This window comes from Lonchura striata, chromosome 3 (assembly GCF_050655825.1).
Source record: "Lonchura striata isolate lonStrDom1 chromosome 3, ASM5065582v1, whole genome shotgun sequence".
In the NCBI taxonomy this organism is placed as follows: Eukaryota; Metazoa; Chordata; class Aves; order Passeriformes; family Estrildidae; genus Lonchura; species Lonchura striata.
In genome coordinates this window covers 6,317,065-6,339,293 of record NC_140705.1, presented here as the reverse complement: position 1 = coordinate 6,339,293, position 22,229 = coordinate 6,317,065, and the positions used below count along the sequence as shown (strand labels likewise).

The window sequence follows — 22,229 nt, the reverse complement described above, 5'->3', positions numbered from 1 at the left end:
AGTGCATACAAAATGGTAATATTTCATTATAGAAAACAAATTGTTTAATCTCTAATGCAACTTTCCAAGCATTGTAGATGATACAAATGTTAAGAATATATAATTCAAATACTATGACCTAAATTAATGTGATTTACATAATATGTTTTCAATTATAATTTCATGTAGGTAATTCTTTGAGTTTAATTATTGTCAATAACAAAGTTATATGGACCTGGTACAGGAGCTGGCTGTAAAAGGGTAATAATGATACTGCAAACCGGCCACCAAATGCTCTGGCATTTTGTCATAGAAACAACTGAAATTAACTGCAGGGTTTATCTCTATTTTAGTTTACCTTTCCTGTGCTGTGTGGTGTATTATGGGCTGTATCCCTGTCTGGCAGTGGCTGATAGCTCTGTGTGAACACGCAGAGCTCCCTGCCCACTCCAGCCCTGCGTGTCCTCTGTGCCCACTGCCTGCAAGGACAGGATTGCCTGTTCTGTGTCACTGCTCTCCTGGCCTGACCTGGAGATGAGATTGGCTTTTCCCAGTGCACTCTGGCTCAGTGAAACACACAAGTTTTGTTCTGGATCAGGAACAGCATGAAAAGGGAGTGGAGGAGACAACTCACTATGAACTGACTGCACTTTCATTTTCCTTCCCCCTGTGCTGCTGTGGGGGAGGAGGTGGAGGAGCTAGGGATGATGGAGTGAAGTTTAGCCTCAGATGAAAGGGTGGTGGAGGCAGCAGGTTCTAGTTTGTTTTTGTTTCTCATCATTGTACTGTACTTTCAGTAGGTAAATAAATTCATTTTCTGCACATCAAGTCTGTTTTGTCTGTGACAGTAACTGGTGAGTGATTTCACTGTCTTTATCCATCAGCTTTTCCATCTTTCACCCTGTTTATGGGTGACAGTGAAGGAGCAGCTGGGTCGGCGTCTGGCTGCTCCCTAAGGTCAACCCACCCCAGCACAGCAGGTGAAACATGCAGAACAGAGCAGTACCTGAACTGGTCACTTCTGCCACCAGCTCAGATCCAAAGGCACATCGTAAGCATCTCTTCTGGACACATCTCCGCTGTGAAAGGCCTTGAAAGGACAGGAACAGCCACACCTCCCTTCTTCCTCTGCTGCTGCTCATGAACATCCTTTAACCTGACAGTCCTGACCACTTTCACAGGAAAGCCCTGGAAGATCCATCTTATTCCCTACATGCAGTACAACATCCATCCCTCACAACCTCATATTCTGCAAGACTTAGCAGGAAAATCCAGCACCTTGCAGATGTTACCACACAAAACACCACAGCCCCAGCAAACCACACCGGGGTCCCTCCTTGCATCCCCTGAAACCCCTGGGAATGTGACACCCAGCTCAGAATCCCTGTCCTGTTGCCCAGCCCCACTCAGCTGGCACTGGAAGGGACAGAGTGTCCATCAGCACAGCTGCCCTGCACAGCCCATGGGGACAGATGCAGGATATGCCCAGCCCAGGGAAGCTGACACATGAGAGATGTCAGAAGTCAATGAGAGTGGCTGCCCAGTGCTGACATGATATGGAAAACTGCTCTGGGTCACATTCCAAATTTTATGACTGAGAAGTGAAAATGTTAAAAATGCTTTCACCATAGAAAAGCATTGATGAGCAGAAGCAGAGCTCAGCACCAGTTGCACACTACTCCTACTTGCAGAAACATAAAAATGCCTGGGGGCAATGCTCAAAAAAGGCAGCGCTCCAATACCCTTGGCAGTCACACTGTCTGAAAGCAGCAAGGAAGAAGCGTATTTTCCCTTTTGCTGGGCCAGGAATGGAAGATTCAGGCTGTTGGATCCATGTGTCCAGTGAAAGCTCAACATTAATATCTCAGCTTCATCCAGAAGAAGCAACTACATTCCACTTCCAAAAAAAGAGACAGGAATCACCAGAGGCTGCAAGTCCATCTGGAGTCTCCTGGTTGACTCAGTGACAGAAGCAAAGAAGCAAAGGCCACACAGACATCAGCAGAGCAAGCAGAACTACAGTCCAAGATGCTTTTGTGAATCAGGTAGCATCAAGACTAATTCTTCCCTGATAATATGGGTAACTGCTGCCATTGCAGTGATTTAGAGTATTGGTATGTTTAAACATATTCTTCAGTTGTTTTTATTTTTGAGATCAGATACATAGAAATACACAGAGAGGCTGAAGCACTTTTAGCTCTTAAGGAGATTGTTTACAGTTTATCTCTAAGGATGCACTCTTGTAGCCTTCTTCTTCTTCCATTCACCCAAATATCACACTGCAGATCCACCTGAAGTTTGCCAGTGCCTTTGTTCTGCATTACAAGCACTAGAGGCATCAAACAGGCAGGGCACACTACTGCTTCCCCTTTTTTTTCACATTTTTCTTTAGAATAGAGGCTGTACACTTCTCCCAAAAACATGGTGGATTTTTCTTAAGCTCTTCTTTCTTGAGTTCCCAGTCTTCATCTCTCTGGTCTAAGGGGATTTTTCTCAGTTCAGCTTTCCTGCGGTAGTTCCTGCACTCCACCTCTGCTCTGGGAGAGAAACCAAGAGTGAGCACAGCACACAGACATCTCTGTTCACAGGGGCCCATCCACAGGGTCAGGGCTGGTCAAAACCCTGATGCCACCAACACTTGAGAAACACCACAGTGTGCCCAGCATGGTGCAGCCCCAGCCTCCCCTCTCAGGGACCCCCCTGAGCCCCAGCACTGCCTGGATCCAGACATGGACATTCCATGTGTAAATCTTGCCCAGAAGACAAAGTCTTTCTTCCTCCTGCTGGGCTCTGATTTTGTAGGCACTCAGGATTCAGCAATCTCTGTCAGAAACACCATCCAATATCAGGAAAAATCCTTTTTTTCTATAATAGAGTATTTCTGTCATATGAGTGCAATCCTGACAGCACAGAGCAAAGCCAGCAGCTCCATATTGATGGATCTCATCACATGGGCCATGGGCTTTCTATGTCATAGAATCACAGAATGCTTTGGGTTGGAAGGGATCTTAGACATTATCTCATTCCATACCTTCTGCCATGGACAGGAACATCTTCCTCTACACTTGGTTTCTCCAAGCCCTGTCCAGTTTGGCCTTGAACACTTCCAGGGATGGGGCAGCCACAGCTCCTCTGGACAACCTGTGCCAGGGCCTCACCACCCTCAGAGTCAAGAATTTATTCCTAATATATCTAATCCTACCTACCCAGGCCATTCCCTTTTGTCCATGCCCTTGTCCAAAGTCCCTCTCCAGCTGTTTTGTAGGCTCTCTTCAGGTACTGAAAGGGGCTGTAAGGTCTCCACAAAGCCTATGTTTGAGAGTGGTGGTTGATGCCCCATGGCTGCTGGTGCTTAAGAGACATTTGGAAAATGCCCTTCATAAGATGCTCTAAATCCTGGTCAGTCCTGAAGTGGTCAGGCCATAGGACTAGCAGTAGGTCCCTTCTAACTGAATTACCCTATTGTCTTCTATTAAGTGTCTGCTCCCAAGGGCAAGAAACCTTTTTCTATAAACTTTTAAATATAAACATTTATTTATTTATTTATTTACACATGAATATATATATGCCCTTGTCTTAGACAGCAGGACCCTTTGGTACAGTTTCAACAGCTGGCACTTTGCAGAGAGGTTGGCAGCAGACACAGGCTGAGGGTCTCTGTGCCATTCTTGGCAGGTCTCATAGCATCAAGAGTAAAGCCCTTCTCATGCAGGCCAAATCTAATGCAAAATATGCATTTGCTATTCAGAAGCAGCTGTTTTGAAAGCAGCTGTTTCCTAACTTTTGCATGTCCATGCAAACCTCAGTGAGTGGTACTGATACTCAGCAGCGGAATATTCCTAATATTTGCATGTTAATAATATTTCCATGTTGATACATATAATATTTCCACGTGGCTGCAGTCTTCAGCACAATTCAGTGGTCCATTCCATGCAGCTGGCAACACCTGGGGACCAACAAACCACATGCAAGGGTCATGTGGTGCTAGAGGGGGCTGAATTTGGATTCAGGAAGCATTTGAATGCCCATATGCCTGTGTAGATATGCACACTAGCCCTGAAATTGGTGCAGACCCTCAGATGGTTTTAAAAATTGCCTCTTCTCTCTTTTTGCATGGCAGGCAAATATCCAAAACTGACAGGGATGGTGTGTAACAAAATGTTCCTCATATTTATATCCCACACACACCGCTGAGTAGAAGGCAGAGCTGCTCTGTGCTGAGCAGCATTTTGTGCAAGCACAGTCTTAATTCTCTGTCTGCAGCATACACAGTATTGCCTTGTACCTTTGGGCACTGCCTGACCCTGGACATCACCTCTGGCTCCTTCTGCACATCTAATGGAGCAGACAGTAATTGAAATTATACTACAAGTGACAACTGTTCTTTCTAGTTTACTCCAAGTGTGCTGATGTGAGGCCAGTGTATGAGGGTGAAAGCATCCACTGTGGTCATAACTTATAGTGGCTGGTTTTAAGAAGTATTCCTGTGTCTCAGTGATAAACTCTTGGCTGCTCACAGGCTGGGTTATGACCATGAGGTAATTGTACAGGCTTTGTGCATGTTATAAAATGTTCTAGACTGGACATTTGAAGCATCTTCCTAGCCATTAGATCTCCCAGCCATGCTGAGCCATGCTGTGGAGTGAGTCAAGCCAGCATGTGGTTCTGAAAGACAAGTTTTCCACCTTAAATCAGTCATTCACCTCAGAAAGCCCTTCATCAGCTGACCTGAGTCACCACAGGCTGTTGCTAAGGTACCTCAGACCAGGATGTCAATCATTCTGTCAGTCAACCTGTCAATCATTCTCCCAGGCACCTCTGCCTGCCACAGGCATTGCCCTTTGGCATCATCAAGGCAATTCCCCTACCCCTGCTGTCAGCTTGCTCCCATGGCTCTGGAGCACATCCAGGGCACAGCAAATGTTACAGACCTGGCAGGAATTACTGGTGAGATTAGTACAAAAATACAGCATAGACTAGGCAAGTAATTGCTACAAATTATTCATCCAGGGGCAGAAGTCTGCAGACTTTCACCCTGTAGGTTAGATAATATTTACTTGTTCTGATATAGAAATTAAATATGCTAAGAGCTGAGAAGAGTATAAAGAGAATCTACTGGAAGACAATGCCCCATTCTCAAAGATCTGGCAGACCTGAGCTTTGCAACCTAGACACTATCTAGGTAGTAAGGAAATCTAATTTGCAAAGCTTCATTATCAGCTGCTGATTGCCTAAATGCCTTTAAACTGAAGGTCTGAGAGTAAGAAGAGCTGATACATCTGTGTGGAAGAAAAGTGACAAACAGTGGGAGATTACAGCATGTCAGTTCCAAAACCAAAGAGACTTTTAGCTCCAAGATGGTCTGGATGCCCCATTCTGGCATCACATTGGAAAGGGCTTTGAGCAATCTGGTCTAGTGGAAGGTGTCCCTGTCCATGGTAAGGGGTTAGAAGAAGATGAGCTTAAGGTCCCTTCCAACCATTCTATGATTCTGTGTTGGGTGGGCAGGTAAAATGCAAAACTATCAGGAGCTTCCAACAGCCAGAGCTTGGAAACCAGAGCTTGTGCCTCTCCCACAAAGTTTTCTGGGCTCTGTACAGGGGATTTTTGCACAGTTTGGTTGTCTTTTCCTATTGAAGGACTCAGATGTGTCAAGATAAAAGGTGGACATGGGACATTTCAGCAGGAACTAAGCTGAAGAAGTACACCAGAAGGACAGCAGTACCTATAGAAAAGTTTATATGGATTAATGAAAAGTGGCATTTGTAAGGCACTGGCCTCCTCAGATATTTGCCTGTCACCATGCCTGATTTCAAACTTTGTAGTTTATGTGCTGCACTGGCAAACTAAAGACTTTGAATTGGTTAAATGCCTATAAAAAAATATGGGATATACATGGTACCAAAGCAGTCTTGAGAATGTGGAAGTGGTAAAAGAGATGCCAGTGAAGGATGATGATGGGACTGTAAAGTCACAGAAAAACCCAGGGAGAAAACACTTTTGGGAGCTCTCAGCACTCCAGGGTCTGGCACATAATATCTTTCATGGGCAGTATTTAAGTAAAGCTGTGTTAGGACTGTGGTTTTCACTGAAGAAGCTGGTTGGCCTCTAGTGATCTGTCCCACTCCTTTAGAGAGATCCAGGATGGGACACAGCTCAATAAAGCATCACAGCTCTGCAATAAAGCATCCTGATCCATGGAAACACCTTTGCAAGGATGAAAATACCCATGAGCTGAGTCAACAGCTGAAAAACAGGAATGGTAATTGGGAACCATTAAAAAGCATATTTCTTATGGCATGTGCTGCCACAGTGCTAACGGTAAGCAATTAAAACAACACAGGTTTTCCCAAAATTTGGAAGTATTATGTGACCATCCTATTAAGTGGTCTAATTTACAGTGATTAGGTAAAAAATAGTGTGGCTATTTTTTTTTACTATAAGAAAAGCCAAATGATATACATATAAATATATATACATACAAACCTACAAAACTGCTGAGGGCTTTTCCTGAACATCTCAACCCCTGTATTTGCTATTCACCACTGTAAGGGGTTAACACTTCTCAGTTGTTGCTTTAATTTCTGTTGCTTAATAACGGCTCTGCAACATCCTTACAAAAACAATGATGTCATGAAGTAGTAACGATTTTGAAAACATACCAAGGGAAACCGCAGGAGGCAGAGGAATAAAAGAATGTCTTCTCACGGCTTCCCCGTGACAGTCCCGTGTTTGCTCATCCACTACAGCTTGTGTGTCAGGGCTTTAGCAGGTTTTGGGTGGGAAGATAAGTAACACACTGAGTGTGTTCTGGTCCTCTGTGGAGCAGTAAGGTTAATATTCACAGCAGCCGCAGCGGGACCTGCCACCACTACTCACTTTTCCAGGAATTTGGAGCACTCCTGGTGTCCGTAGATCTCCGCGAACCGCCGGGGAGTGTCTCCGAAGAGGTCGGCGGCATCCATAGCAGCGTGCAGGGAGTGGAGGGCGCGGAGCACCCGCAGCTTCCCCGCCTCGGCAGCGAAGTGAGCCGCGGTCCAGCCCACATCGCTCCGCAGGCAGTGCCGGGCACCGTGATCCACCAGGAGCCTGACCAGGTCCGACCGTCCTGGCAACGCGCAGCAAAACCAGGAGAGAAGATACTTTAGAATTTATACCTTCAGGATGCAGAAGACAGTCACACACAGCTGGTCATAATTCCCTCAGACACGGATTTCACCCACCTATCTGGTTTATCATATCTATGATGCTGAATAGAAAATGCTGGTTATTTTCTCCCAAACTAAACTGTTTCCAGAAGAAATTTACAACAAAAACAACAGCCATATCAAAAAGCTTTCTAATTTCTGAACAGCAAATCTCAATTAGTCATTGACCAATTGGCTATTGCACTGCTTCATTTTTGTTTTTAGTTCAATTGCAAAATAAAATTTACATATTAAGAATGGGAAAACCTGTGAACAGCTTTACTAAAGCAAAGAGGTTTTTGGATAGCAGGTAGAGAAACTAGCTTTTTCATTCACCATCACATTTTTCTAGCCAGTGGAATTGCTTAAAGAAGCAAAAAAAAAAAAAAAAAAAAAAAGGTATTTTTACACCACTTCATACTGCCTTGACTGAGCTAGACTATTCCAAATCACATCTAGGCTTCTCATCAGCTTCTCGCCATCCTTTTTGTTAAGTAGCTCAGTCCCTTTTGCTGATGTTTAAATGCCTAATAATCCATTAGGACAAAAGAAAAACATGGTCTTAAGTGTAAAACAGGAAATCACACACTTGATTTCTGAGCAGAGACATGTCATGAGATCCCATCAAGTACTGTAGCACAGCGAAGTAGAGGTCCAGTTTCCCATTTTATACAGTGTACAATTATACATTATTTATTGTTGCATTATCTCTTTTTTGGGCTACAAAGGGATATCTGAGTTTACCAGACACTTCTGAAGGTGAAGGACCAAATGGGAGCTGCAAACTGCTCTGGATCTGCATTGTTCATTCAAGCAGGTGGGATTAAAGAGCAATGTAAAAACACAGTTATTATTTTGTTCTATTAGGTTTGATAAATACCTGGTGTAAATACAGTGGGTTTGACTTCCTGCTCTTTCCCACAGGTGTACATGAGAAATAAACTCATGGAGTCATCTCTTAGAAAAGTAAAGGGGGAAAAGCAGTCATTCCCTATGTGCACATCATGTAAATTGCAAATTGTTGTGCGATGGAAAAAAAAAAAGCTAAAAATCACTTCAACAGCAGTCCCATAAACTACTTTGTAGGCAAAGTTCCCATTTAAATGGATATTTAACCTTTTTTTGCTCATTAGGGACAATATTACTAAATACAAGCTGAGATTTTGCCAGCCTAGATACAATCACAGGTGATCAGCATCACCCTTTATGATGTCCATTCACAGAGGTAGCAGAGCTGGGGGTGCCCTCACCTTTGGCAGCAGCCCAGTGCAGGGGCGTCCTGTCATGCCAGTCAACATCCTTCTGGTTTGGGTCACAGCGCCCTGCCTCCAAAATCTCTTTCACCCAGTCATAGTCGCCCACAGCCACAGCTTCGTGGAGCTCTGTCATGCTGCACTCTTCAGGAAGGCACCTGGTAACAGAGGGATGGTCGTTCTGTGGGTGTTCACTGATGTATCAGCTCCTCTCAGCAGCTTTAATAGGTCAAGCAGCGCCTGGATTAAAAATGAGACAGGCACAGTGAGAAACCAAGATTCGTCCAAAAATAAGGAAAAAGGAATGTCGGGGTGGGGGGAAAAATTTATCTTCAAACCAGTGATCACAGAGTGATGGTGAGTTTTGGTCTGTAGACACAGAAATCTGCAGCAAACTGCAGTCCTTTATATAAAGGACTTGTAGCTAAAGCCACATTGAACATTTGCCATGGGTTTGTTGTGCTCACTAACCATGGGAACTGGCTCCTCCCTTGCCAGTGCTGCAGGTCTCTTACTGGTGGCATTCTATTGCAATGACAGAAACATCTATGCAAGCATCCTCTGATGTTCTTTGCTGAAAATGATAAAAAGGGATAATAATAATTAAGCTTATAAAAAGAGACAATAGGGCAAGGACGAATAGTCTTAAACTAAGAATCATAGCCTGTTTCACACCTGGGTGGTTGGATTGTGTAGATAAGATCCAAAAGAAAGACTCATATTTGTCTTCTACTGAGTTTGACTCCTGCACGTCTGGGAAAATCTGAATATATTAAAAAGAAAATTAAATTCTGGAGTCCCTAGTCAGCCAACTAAGTATCATGGGATCTCTGTTACTCTAGACACCTGTGTACTGCTTCCTTCTCCTCATTGTCTCTCACTAACCTTAAAGAATCTGTTCCTTTAGATTAAAAAGAGATCTTCTGACTTGTTCTCCAACACGTTTCAACAGCATCAAATCTATCCTGAAAATGCCAAACTTTCATGCATACAGCCCATCACTGAAATGAGGGCTGGACAAAAGTACAGGAGAAAAAAAAACATCTTGGACCTTTTCATACAACTTTCTTATACTTTTCCTCATGAGCTTCAGCTCATACCCACACCCAAAGGGAAGGGAAGCTGCTGATCCCGAGGCAGGAGCTCAGCAGCTCTCCAAGGGGACAGTCCAAGCAATTTAAACCAAGCCAAATTCTACCTCCCCTCCTCCCCTGCTGCCTCCCTTTGCTGGCCTTGAAGCTCATATGGGCACTTCACAGCTGTTAATCTCTCACAAAATTAATCTTTTATTACTGGTGCTAAATTAATCTTTTGTTATTGTTTTTCAGGTGAATTCCCTGAATTCAGCATTACTGAGGGGGCAAATGCCAGGACTATGCAAAGCGGGGTGAGCACAGATCTGCCCCGCAAGTAGGGACCTGTGCTAAATCCCCCTTCAGCCACCCCAAAAGGGGGAATTGCCTCCCTAGACTGTGGTTATCCCCTTCTCATCAGGACAGAGGAAAAGATAGGTATTTTTACAGCACAACCTTGAGCCAAAGCGCCATCCCCCGCTGCTCGCCCGGCCACGGGCATTGCAGCTCCTCCACGGGGTGTTGCAATCATCCGGGGGAATTTCCTCGTGGGGTTCCTGTGCCTGACCCAGCCCCAGCCGGGAGGCGCCGAACTCACAGAGGAGCCCCCACACGTCCCTGTCCCTGTCCCTGTCCCTGTCCCTGTCCCTGTCCCTGTTCCCTCTGTCCCTGTCCCTGTCCCTGTCTCTGTTCCCTCTGTCCCTGTCCCCTCTGTCCCTGTCCCTGTCCCTGTCCCTGTCCCCTCTGTCCCTGTCCCTGCCTGTCCCTGCCCCTGTCCCCTCTGTCCCTGTCTCTGTTCCCTCTGTCCCTGTCCCTGTCTCTGTCCCTGTCCCCTCTGTCCCTGCCCCTGTCCCTGTCCCTGTCCCCTCTGTCCCTGTCCCCTCTGTCCCTGTCCCCTCTGTCCCTGCCCCTGTCCCTGTCCCTGTCCCTGTCCCTGTCCCTGTCCCCTCTGTCCCTGTCCCTGTCTCTGTTCCCTCTGTCCCTGTCCCTGTCCCCTCTGTCCCTGTCCCTGTCTCTGTTCCCTCTGTCCCTGTCCCTGTCCCCTCTGTCCCTGTCCCTGCCCCTGTCCCTGTCCCTGTCCCTCCTCACCGGGCACGGCCCAGCGCCGGCGGCCGCGGCTCCGCGGGGAGGCGCAGGCTGCGTTGGGCATGTTTTCCAGGCCCAGGGGAGGATTTCTCCCAACAAGATTGTCTCCGGTGGAAACTAAGGCAAAGTTTGGTCCCTCCCCCTCGGGGAGAGCCCGGCAGTCGCGGTGCCTGCGGCAGAGGCGGCCCCCGGAGGAGCCGGCGCTGCTGGCCCGGCCGCGGAGGGCCGCGGGCGGCCGGCGGGGACAGCCCGCTCCTCTGGACAGCGGGACGGCAGCGGGGGCGGCCGGGACACCGCCAACAGGTACGCCAGGGCCTGCGAAGAGAAAAAAAGCAGCTGGGGGGAGCACGGGAGGAGCAATGGCGACGTGAGGGGAATTTTAAGGAGTTGAGTAATTTCTGCGCAGCACCTCCCGCAGCTTCACTGCTCCCACTCGCTGTCCCCAGCCCTCGAGGGATCGCGCTCCTCGGCTTCCTTCGTTCCTTCGTTCCTTCGTTCCTTCGTTCGTTCCTTCCTTCCTTCCTTCCTTCCAGCCCCTTATCCGCCCCCAAATCCCTGCGGAAGGGTGGGATTCACTCCGGGTAACCCACCTCCCGACACGGCTGTGTCCAGAGTGGGGAAACTCCCACTGGATGAAAGAGGGAAATATAACTCACAGCGGGTGATTAAACTGTGCTTCAAGTGTCCAGCACTGCGACATGCAGAGCTGAGGCATCCCCATGTGTGCCCTGCTTTGAGCACGGGTTCGGATCGGTGACTTCCAGCGTTCCTTCCCCACCTGTAGTCTTCTGGGAAGCTGAGAGAGACAAGGTGTAGGAGGTTTGAGTGCTCTTCCAGCATGGCATTCACTTTCTCCAAACCCAGCATCCCCCATATGTGCACAGGACCCTGCGCCCCAGCTGCTCTTGGTGATGGTGTGGAGAGAGGGTGGTTTTAGGATGTGGCTCCCCTGGTGTGTTTCAAGCCCAAGCTATGGTACAAGGGACAAGTTGAGGACAGCCAGGTCAGCCACACGGACCCACCAGGACAGCCTGCCTGTACTTTACCCTGTGACACAGCCATCCCAGCCTCTCCAGGAGCTACAGCGTGGCTCCTCTGGGTAGGGATCAGGGGTGGTGGTGCTGCCTGGGCTTGCACTCACCAACCCCACTGACATGTTCACAGCAGCCCAGAAACTGTGGTGATTTACTGCTGGGGACATGTGGGATCAAACTGTGGTGACACCCTGCTGGGGACATATGGGATCCCCTAACAGCAGCTCCAGGAGGAATGGGACATGCTCAGATCTCTGTCTCTCATTAATGGGTGGCCTCCCCTTTCTCTGCCTGCTGGGAGTGAAATACTTTCTCTCTTAAAAATCAGCTGATACAAGGGAGGAAGAGACTGTTACGCTTGCAGAGAAGTGAGAGGGGCTGGTTCCCAGCAGGCAGGTTTCCCACTACAAAGTCCTGCTGCAGGCCCAAAGCAGCAAGCAGTGGGTCAGAAAATATGCTTCCCTGCCTAAAATGGTGTATTTAAAAGCAGGGACAAGAGCTGGGGCTCTCACATAAATGTTGACATAACTCTCAAGATAATAATCCCCCAGACCCAATGAATATTGAAATGTTTTGGCTTCTGGGATGGGGACTATGGTGATCCCATTCCCTGGTGATGAGAAATGGCTCTTCGGTTCAATCTCCAGGGTCAGATCTGTCAGGGGATATATATAAAAAATTATTCAGAGATCAAAAAGGGGACAGTGACACTTCCATCTGCTACGGAATTTCTTACTGGGGAGTGCTGCAGGGATAAGCATGAGGAAGTGCCCTTTAGCAAGGCTAGGAGGCCCTGGCCTAGCCCAGGATATAGGACCATCACCCAAAAACTTGGAAATTGCCCAGTTCCACCTTTGTCTCTTTCAGTCTCCATTCCATTTCCCATCTTGAGAGGGGATGTACCATCCTTCCTCAGCCCCAAGGCTCATGGTGATGTGCTGTCAGTGACTGACTGAGGTCAGCACTAAGCCACAGCAAAATGTCAGATGGAAGCAGCCTTTAAAACGCTTGTTTACTGGGAAAAAAAAAATGGAGCTTAAATCAGTGAAAAGCCACACATTTGCATTTCAGTGACAGCCTCAGTCTTTTACACACTGCAGCACAAAAGGCGTCAGTGTGAAGGACTCCTTCTGTCAGCTCCCCCACATTCCTCAGCCTCAGCTTCCCTGCTTTGGCAGCCTTCAAATAAAGGGAAAGCCAAGGTCAGGAGAAAAAATAAAAGGGAAAACAGAGAAAAAAATAACCCCCTCAAACATAAAACCAAAGACCCTAGTAAAACCTCCTTTCTTGCTGCCCACTATCCAAGTGACAGCTCCTGCCTGGAAACTGCTCGCTCTTTGCCAGTGGCTTTTGCAGCCCCGTTCTCCCCTTCTGGAGAAGCAGGTACCTCCCAGCTCCTGGGACAGGCACATATGGAGGTGGCAGTGGCCAAGTGTTGTCAGGCATGGAGTGACTCTGCCCCATCACCAGCACCACCATCCTCTGTCCTGCAACACCAACTTCCACATGGAGATGTTGGGGCACCTGAGGAACATCAAGCCCACTTCAGAAGGTACAGGGAAGAAGCACAGTGATACCCAGGACCCCATCCTGTTACTCTCACATGCCTAAGTTCTCCTGCTGCAAGTCCCCAGAGCACTGGAGTGAAGAGTTTGAAGGACCTGGCCCAAAAATGGGCAATGTTGGATCGTATCCTCGTGCAAGTTCACACAGGCCCACAGAAGCTGTGCCAATTTATACTGACATTGGATCAGCCTTGGAATTTAACAAAAGCCTCCATGTTTATCCAAATGTTGGGAAAGGCTGCCGGAGCTACTTCCTGTGCCTCTTCAATCCCCAGAACTGCTGCAGGAAGCACCCCGCAGCAGCCAGAGCACGTCAGCTCTGGAAAACAAACCCAAACCCAGGAACTAAAGGCAAAAGCACCATGGAACACAAGGAGGCCATCATTTCATCATTTGGTTGTAATCACCAGCAGGAATGTGGCTGTGCTGCTGGAACTTCCATTTTATCTGTTTATTGTACTTGAAACTGACGCAGCTCTGGTCAGGGACGTGTGAGTACGCCAGCTGCTAAAAATCGAGGAGCGGGACACTCATTTCAGGTCTCAGCTACTGCACAACCAGCACAGTTAAGAAGTTCCAGACTTAAAACACACAGACATACAAACACACAGCCTGATTCTTCAGAGAACATAAGGATTGATTTCCAGTACCACAGAAGGAGAGCAGGGGTGATGGATGCTGTTAACCCACTTATTTCTAGGGAAATCAATTCCCACTGCTTAACAGTCTACAGGGTTATTTCTCTTCTGCTACAGATGCTGAAGGTGTGGCAGCACACTGAAGGTGCACAGATGAATGATAAAAAGTTGTTTCATACAAAAGGAATGGGCTGATGATGTAAACTGCAGAGGCTGACAGGCTGGAGGTTTATTTCCTTTTCTGCACTTCCTCCAAGGGTTGGACACACTGGGTAGAGTGGGAGTTTAGCATCTCAGTAGTAAAATGCCCTGCACAGTCACTGTGCTGTTAATTAAATTCCCCCAAAAGAGTAAAGCACAGCAGAAGCACTATTTTAACCTGCACCTGAATAAAGCACCTTCTAATTTTCCCAAGAAATAATGGCATTGATCTAGAGGAAAGGGAAGCTGGGAAGGTGTTTAAAAGGTGTGAAACTTTTTTTCAATTTGCATTTCTTACCATAAGCAAGATGCACACTCTAAGAAAAAGGTTAAGATGTTGTTGAGGTATGATTACTGAAATAAACTGAAGCATAAACAGCAGCAGTAGGCAAACGGTTTATCCACCTGTTAAGTGTCCTTTTCTTAATATCTATTATTGCTTTAGTAATTGTTCTGCTTAATACAGCTGGCTTATGAGATTGGGAAGAAATGTAAATATTCTGTTTGCCCTATAAAAACATGACATAATATTTGGTGACAGATTGTGGGCATGCAATACTTCCAAAATAAATCTCACCGGAACTTTTTCTGTTCAAAAAAGCCACAAAGGCATCCACATCCAGAGCTTTGACAGTAGCTGCACTCCGGCTCTTTGGATTTGGGATGGACAGTCACAGCTCTGCTCCTAAACCTACTGCCAAATCCTTTCATAGCCCCAGGTAAGGAAAAGAGAGCATTCCTAGGATAAACATGTTACAACTCAGTAATAGCCTTCTAGCTAATAAAATAAAACAAAACCAGACTTAAGTAAGTTACATAAAAACTTTTAAAAAGTTCAGAAAGGTGGCAAACAGGGCTTAAAAATCAGAATAAACTCAGAGAAGTTATATCATAAAGCAGTCCACACATTTCTTCACAAACTAAACAATCCAAGAGTTTTATTTTCTTCTGCTTTTTTTATCAAAAGGGAACAAATTTCCAATGGCCCCTGGCTAATATGCTAAATGCAAAAGTTCCCCCAAATCTGCAGTTATGGTTAGATCAGCTTCTGCTCCAATACCTCCTCAGTTAGATCCTGGTCCATAAATTATGTCTAGTACTCATCTGGAACCCCACACAAGAAAGACACAACTCAAAGCATCAAACTTCCCTTTACAACTTCACATGACAATAAAGTTTTTTGTTTTGTTTTTAATTCCGTTTTTTGGCTAAAACTTTCAACAGTTCCAGAAACCGGGTATTTGGCCTTCTTGTTTACTGCTGACCCCCAGAAATCCCCACATTCCCTCCTTATTCCTTGATATAAAGAGATAACCCTTCCAGAAGTAACTGATTTCTGTGCATTCAACAGCTGAAGGAGAAACCAGGACAACCTCTTGGAAAAAGAGCAGCGAAGCAGCTAAATTCAGTCTTAAAACAGACACTTGGCTTGGGTTAAAACCCCTTCCAGCAGCTGCTATTAAACTGCCAAGCACGTAAGCCTGACCTAAATCCTCTCCTGCAACTGGACAGCAACTTTTCCAAGCACATTCCAAAGGATGATGGAGATGCACTTTTAAGGATGAGGGAGCTGGGCTGGGGATGATGATGGAGCTGAGCATGTGTCCTGAGGTGACTTCATCATGCTGGTACCCCCATCTGTCTCTTTAGCCCAGAAATAAGTTCTGCACCTTTAAAACTAGATCTGAGAGTGAAGCAAGAGAGAAGGAAAATTTGCCCTAAACAAGGACAGCATGCCAGGAATGATGATGGAGCTGGGCACGTTGAGGATGATGATGGAGCTGAGCTGCTGGGCTGACGGTGAAACTAGGAATGCCAGGGACGATGATGGAGCTGGGCCACTGGATGCATTCTCAAAGCAGTGGATGTGTAAAGGTAGTTCCTAATGCATGGATGAATGGAACCATTAGCTGCAAAAGGGAACCAGCAGCAGGTCAATACGACCCTGGAAACACAGTTTCCTTTTGTGTGCATATCCCGTGGTGGCACCGCCGTGATCTTATGGGTGTGCGTGTCCCGTGAGGCAGGGCAGCAGCCCTAGGCGGCCAGGTCGAAGTCGTCGCGCTCCTGGTTGTAGTCGAGCACCTTCTGCCGCAGGCGCGACGCGTCCACCCAGGTGATGAAGTCCTCGACAGCGCGGGGCACGAGGAGCGCGGGGTCCGTCACCACCTCGGGCCCCACGCGGACGTGCCCCTGCTCCACGAAGGTGACGGCGTGGCGCAGGTTCTGCGCCATGCGCAGCTTCACCAGCAGGCAGGGCAGGCGCCGGCGGCAGAAGGCGGCGGCCGAGAGGCTCTCGCAGACGGCCAGCGACTGCCGGCTGTTCACCAGCCCCAGCCCGTGCAGCTTCTCCAGCAGCGCGGCGGCGCAGCGGGCGCGGAAGGCGGCGCTGGCCGGGCCCAGGTCGCGGAGCCGCCGGGCCAGGGCGCGCACGGCGCGGGCCAGCGCCTTGTACTGCACGTAGTCCTCCCGCCGGCCCACCCGGTACCGCCGCAGCGCCCGCACCTCCGCCAAGTTCCCGCCCGACGCCTCCCAGTTCACCAGGTCCAGCCGCCGCAGCAGCTTCTGCTCGTGGTACTTCAGTTTCCGCACCATCTTGGCGGGACCGGGATCCGCCGCGCCGCTGCCGGAGAGGGACCTTTCCGGGGCGGGGCGGCCGCCGGGCCGCGGCTTTTCCGGGGAGGAGCAGCCGAGCCCCGCCCCGGGGGTGCTTCCTCGGCAGGCCCGCCCCGGGGGAGCCCGGCCGGGCAGCGGGGCGCCGGGAGCAGGATGGCTCCGTGTCTCCTTCCCCAAGGAGAAGGCGGCAAATAGAGCCCAGCTTGGGATGCGGCTGCTTCCCCCCGCGCGCTGCGCATCGCCGGGGCCAGCCCGGCGCGGAGGGGTCAACCCAGGTACGGCCACATCGTCCCGACACCCGCTCCGGCACGGGCAGCCTGACCTTGTCTCGCCAGGGGCCGAGCCTGGCATTCGTCATTCCTGCTGGAAAAATGGCAGCGGCGTTGTGTTTCTCCGTGACATCCCACTCTCCCTGATGCACAGGCCGGTTTTCCTTGAGGAGCAGCAGAATCCTCTCTCTGTGCGGTTCGTAGCGCCGCAGATCTCCCGAGTGCCGCCGCGGCCTCACCAGCCAAAGGTTTCATCCCACTTTTCTGTAAGTGCACGGTGTTGTCTGCTCCTTGGGATTCAGGATACAACAAGGAAAATCCCCAGTAGAACAGGTCAGATTGACAATTCGGGATTTTTTTGTTTCTCAAAAGCAGACTTTGGTATTGGCTCTATCTTGACTTTCCTAATTCTAGATTTTCAGCGTGCTGGATTTGTTTCAGTGTGGGTGGTCTGGTCACAGAGGCCATGGTGGTCTCTTGATTTGCTTTGTGTTTTTCCCCATGTTTGTCAGTGAAGGCACCAATGGAAATGTCGAGCACCAGCAGCACTGAGAAGTTTTACAGGATCCCTGAAGGAAAGGGACCACACTCGGTTGGATGTACAGACCTGATGACAGAAAATGCAGTTGAGGTAAAGCTTTCTACTCTTTCTCCTTTGGATTTAAGCCACAATATTAATGAAACAACTGGCTGCAGTTTTAAAGCAGAAGGTCTTGCTTGTGTACTCTATGCTGACACTCACAGCTGAGCTTTTGATCCTCGCTGTCCTGGTGTAGGATGTAAACTGGGTGTTTACCATATGGATGTAACCTGCAAGCCTTTTCCATGGCCAATTCCTCCCTCTTCTAATGTCCTTGCCTTTCTGACTCTCCTACACAAGATGCTGCAGAGAAACTGTGTTCTCCTGGGACCCAAGGGGTTCTTCCCACCCACCCCACTGCTCTCTCCTGTGCCGGGCTCCTGCGGAGACTCCACACACAGTCTCTGTTTCTGTGGCTGTTCTCATCAGAAAGATCCCAACTGAATTTGGCAGGGTTGGGAGATTAGCCTATGCAGTATTTCAGCTGCAGAGTAAAAGATGAGATGTCTTCTTGAGATTTTATCTCACTGAAGATGAACAGGATGTCAGTTTGGCAAGAAGTTAGCACAGTAAGAAGCCACAATAGTTACTGTTAGGGACAGTAACCAGACAAGTAATGAGCTTCCTTGTGAGTTTCCATTTCAAATCCTCTTGCCCTTGAGGGAATACACCTGTATTTATACCGTGGTTTTACTCTGCAGAGTAGCCTGATGTAGTGGAACTTGTGATCAGTTTGTAACGGTTCACATGTTTTCCTTTACTGAGCTTAGTCTACATAGCACAGATAAGTGATGAGTTTCTTTTTGCAGTCAGCTTTGCATGTGGGTTTTTTTTACATAAGCATTATGAACAATTCTAGTTCTCTCAGGCATAAGTAATGAACCTCTTCCTCCTTCTAGTAATCATGTAGCCATTGGGAAGGTTCACAGGGACTGCTCTGAGATCAAGGTAATACCGCTACCAGTGTGGAGGAAAGTTTTTCCATAATGGTCTCTGTGTCAAAGGTTGATTTAAGTTTGATAAGTAAATAGAAGCAAGCTTCCTTAAACAAACTTTTGGTAAACTGATAAATTAGTGTTCAAGGAATCAGGCTTTATTTCAAAGCTCATGTTTATTTTGGCCCTGATTGTAAGTTGCTAAACCAAAAGTACGGCTGAAGCAAGACAGTGATTTTGAGTGGGGTTTTGCAAATTCCCTTGCAAACCAGGAAATAAAAATGCAAATTGCACACAGTTCATCTGCTGGGAAGTCTGCTTTGTGGTGTACATTGGTATACTGCTGCTGTCTGTGAAGGAAAAGACTGACAAGGCGGAATGGAAGGTCCCTCTGAGTGTGGAAAGCTTGGGTACTTTCCTGGGATACCTGGAGTGCAGACAGTAGGAGATTTGAACTGGTGGTAAGAAACAGAGTCAGATGAAACATAGGCTAACAAAGTTGTGTTTAGAAAGATGTACCACAAGAGACTTGTGAACATCTTGATGAGGAGGAAGAGCAATCAATGTATAGTTCTCCCTTGCTGTGCAGCTGCCCAAGAGCTTTGCTGACAACCTCTGCTCAGTTTAGGCAGGATCACTACAGCCACGTTAGAGACCTTTATTTTCTCCAGGCTGAAAAGCTCCAGCTCTCTCAGCCTGTCATGCTCGGAGAGGTGCTCCAGCTCTGAGGTCATCTTCAGTCACCCCTTTAATAGTCAGCCCTATAAAACTTAACAAAACACGTCATCAAACCATTCCCAGTGAAGAAGACGGGAGAAAAGATCCAGCAAGATGCTGGATCAGGCAAATAGGTAGTGAGTGTTTGTAATAATTTAATTAAATGAAGCATTTCTAATAAGCCCTAAGCTAACCTAGGGAAGGTGATGTGTATCTCCACCTGTGATGATGTATATGTCATGTTACTGTAAATTCATTGTAGGCTCAGAAGATTGTGATACAGGATTGGCATCAAATTCTGTATATGATAATAATTTTCTCATGGCATTCTCATAATTCTCTTGAACTGCATTCTTGCAACCAAAATCTTTTCTGTAAATGTTTTAATCTTCCGTTTTCTCTGCCATATATGAATAAATACCAATATTCCTTTTTTTTTTTTTTTTTTTAATTTTTCCTAATCCCAGGGAAGCTTTTTGCGCCTGTATTATCCAGCATATGATGCCACAGATATCGAAGAGGCACGATGGATTCCAGACAAAGAATACTATCAGGGACTCTCTGACTTCCTTAATATGTACCGAGTTGTAGGAGAAAGGCTTTTCCATTATTATGTTGGTAAGACTTATTCTGGTTTTATTCCTTGCCTGTTGCTACCTCCATGCTCCATGAGCAGGGTGCTACTGCTGCAGGGCTGAAGAAGAGTTTTTAGTAAAGAAGTGTGTTTTTGTGGGATGGGTTTGTGTAGTGAGGCTGCTGAATGTGACCCCAGTTCTCAGGCAGTCTCTGCTTGCTTTGGATAGGAGTGTCTGGGCAGTTTGCTCTAGGTCAGCTGTACCTGTGTGTTGTGATTTAAATCTCACAAGGAAATGTGCAAAGATATAAAAGAGAGATCCTAGGGTCTGAATATCAGCAAGATCTGAATGCCTGACTATGAAGATTTAACAAATATGTAGACCTTGTGCCAGGCTGTGGATGGGAGGAGGAGAAGTATCTTCTGCCAAGTAGAAATTATTTTCAGAATCAGATCCATATTTATCTTCTGTTTTAAAGATGAGTCTTGGAACCTTATCTTTAGGTGATTGCTCTGATACCAGTGGTCAGCTGTAGATCTCTCCCACAGGAACAAATGCTTTCTCTCATTCCAGTAATAATGATGTACACTTCCATTTTTATTTAGGTTCAGTGACCTGTCCTGCAAAGTCAAATGCTGCTTTTAAGCCAGGAGAAAAATACCCACTTCTTGTTTTTTCCCATGGACTTGGAGCTTTTCGGTAATTTTGCAGTTTATTGACAAACTGTTTTTGTTGTCTATGGAGACAGCATCTCCAAGGGTGGTTCTGAACAGATTTTCAGTAGGGGGGTGAGATCCTTGTGGAGCTGAAAGATTTGCTTCCATGTGTCATTATGCTCCCACTGAAACAACAGCAGGGTTGGTGTATGGTTGGTCACAGAATAATAGAACAGCCTGCATTGGAAGGGTCCTTTAAAGATAATCTCTGCTGTGGGCAGGGATGCCTTCCCCTAGACCAGGTTGCTCAGAACTCCATTTGTGTTTTCCCTCTGTATGATGGAGGTGAAGATATTTACCAGCCCATGAGGAGGTTGTGAAGATCAGCTGGTTGATTTTTGGACAGCTCTTTGAAGATGCAAAGTGCTGTGTGTGCTACTTATTAAAAATCAGTGGCATTTTCCTTTCTGAACAGACAGTAAAAGAGTACCAAGGTTTTATGAACAGGCTTTGGTGCCTGGCATATGAAATCTTACTCTGCTGGGTAGCAAATTCAAAGAGAATAAATACTGAGTGGAGACTAGTGCATACCTAGTGTGGTCAGCATTTAAAGAGCAAAGGAATTGAAAGACTGACTTCTCACCAGAGTGTGGTTTTTATTGCAGGACAATCTATTCTGCTATTTGCATAGAGATGGCTTCTCAGGGCTTTATAGTGGCTGCTGTGGAACACAGGTGAGTGTGCTGCACATTTTGGAGTTCTTTCACATGTTGAACAGAGTGTTATTTATTCTAAAGAAGAACTTCTGGATTTTTTAAAAAAGAAAAACTAACATCTCTTTTACAGCCCTGCCCACACTGCCCATAGCTCAACACTCCTCCAAAGGGATTTTTGTTTAGATAAGCCCCAGAATGAAAAGTCTTGGGGTAGATATCATTTGTCATTCTTCAGATATGCTATTTGTCTGACTGTTAGAATATAAAGTAGGTGAAGAATATAGAGGAGATGGGAGTTTTGGTGGGATCATTGCATTCTTTAGAAAGTCTGTGTACACTGGGTTGCAATTGCAGCAGCACTGGTTGATAGCTGATCTCTTCAGATGAGTGAAATCTAAAACTTTTCCTGACTTCATCTCAAACCAAATGGAATGCACACCCAGAAATAACCTCCTCTTGGTATTACAGAGATGAATCTGCTTCAGCCACATATTATTGTAAAAGAAGGTCTGTTTCTGAGTCACAGGAAGAGTCTATGCCTAACATGGAGAAGGAGTGGATCTACTACAGGAAACTGAAAACTGGAGAGGAGGAGCGCTGCTTGCGCCATAAGCAGGTGCCTGGGCTGGCTCTGTGCTCTGGGAAGTGTGGCTGGAGTGCTGTCTTTAGGGCTAGCAGAGTCTCCCTTTGGCCAGGGGAGCAGATAAAAATGGATCGAATCCTGTGCCCCTGAATGTGGAACAGCCAACAACAGCTTTCTTCAGAGCATAAACTGCTCCCTCAACAAAGCTTTTTCTTGACGTTGCACTCTTGAGCTGAGTCATTTGTCTTCTGGTTCCACTCAACTTTCTGTTTCTTCTCTGTCTCTTACACTTTTACTGCCCAGCCCAGCCTAAAAGTGACACAGAGTTGAGCTCAAGTGTTTGTGTGGCCTTAGGCTTGCATGAGCTTTCATTTACTGTTCCATGGAATGATGAATCATGGCTGCTCTGAGTGGGATGTTTGCTTTATAGTCCTTACCACACCTGAAGGTGTTTTTTAGCAATGTAAACAGTGCAGACTTCCAATTTATTATAAGCAGTATCCAAGTTGGATGTAATGTGGCCATACTGACAAGCTCTTCCAAGCATACACTTGACCTTAAAAATA

The 22,229-nt window shown here is 46.9% G+C and overlaps 3 protein-coding genes across 14 annotated transcripts in view; 1 reads left to right on the top strand and 2 right to left on the bottom strand.

Annotated features, from left to right (window-relative positions):
- Nucleotides 1-21: 21 nt before the first annotated feature.
- Nucleotides 22-11,109, bottom strand: ANKRD66 (ankyrin repeat domain 66). Of its 9 annotated transcripts, XM_085574441.1 has the most exons (7): nucleotides 10,988-11,109; nucleotides 9,305-9,384; nucleotides 9,095-9,182; nucleotides 8,891-8,993; nucleotides 8,417-8,577; nucleotides 6,859-7,087; nucleotides 2,095-2,516 (listed from the first exon to the last, which is right to left on the bottom strand). In XM_085574441.1, exons 4-7 carry the CDS (start codon nucleotides 8,941-8,943, stop codon nucleotides 2,336-2,338), a joined length of 624 nt encoding a protein of 207 aa, XP_085430567.1. In that variant the 5' UTR covers nucleotides 8,944-8,993; nucleotides 9,095-9,182; nucleotides 9,305-9,384; nucleotides 10,988-11,109; the 3' UTR covers nucleotides 2,095-2,335. The 9 variants fall into 9 exon arrangements, with proteins under 9 accessions (XP_085430570.1, XP_021385429.3, XP_085430567.1 ...); XM_085574444.1 differs by lacking the exon at nucleotides 9,305-9,384 and having other exon boundaries at nucleotides 22-2,516; nucleotides 8,417-8,659; XM_085574443.1 differs by lacking the exon at nucleotides 9,305-9,384.
- PLA2G7 (phospholipase A2 group VII) overlaps nucleotides 10,626-22,229 on the top strand; it is an 18,564-nt gene continuing 6,960 nt past the window's right edge. Inside the window, exons 1-6 of one of the 4 annotated variants that reach the window (XM_021529749.4) lie at nucleotides 10,626-10,881; nucleotides 17,414-17,532; nucleotides 19,601-19,751; nucleotides 20,314-20,407; nucleotides 21,030-21,098; nucleotides 21,549-21,696. In XM_021529749.4, coding sequence (XP_021385424.3) covers nucleotides 10,641-10,881; nucleotides 17,414-17,532; nucleotides 19,601-19,751; nucleotides 20,314-20,407; nucleotides 21,030-21,098; nucleotides 21,549-21,696 — 822 coding nt within the window. In that variant the 5' untranslated portion in view covers nucleotides 10,626-10,640. Of the gene's footprint in view, nucleotides 10,882-16,714; nucleotides 17,235-17,413; nucleotides 17,533-19,600; nucleotides 19,752-20,313; nucleotides 20,408-21,029; nucleotides 21,099-21,548; nucleotides 21,697-22,229 lie in introns of those variants that run through there. The other 3 variants (XM_021529750.4, XM_085574439.1, XM_021529748.4) reach the window with 3 other exon arrangements.
- On the bottom strand, nucleotides 13,562-16,690 carry IMP3 (IMP U3 small nucleolar ribonucleoprotein 3). Its single transcript, XM_031504485.3, has one exon. It carries the CDS (start codon nucleotides 16,609-16,611, stop codon nucleotides 16,054-16,056), a length of 558 nt encoding a protein of 185 aa, XP_031360345.1. The 5' UTR covers nucleotides 16,612-16,690; the 3' UTR covers nucleotides 13,562-16,053.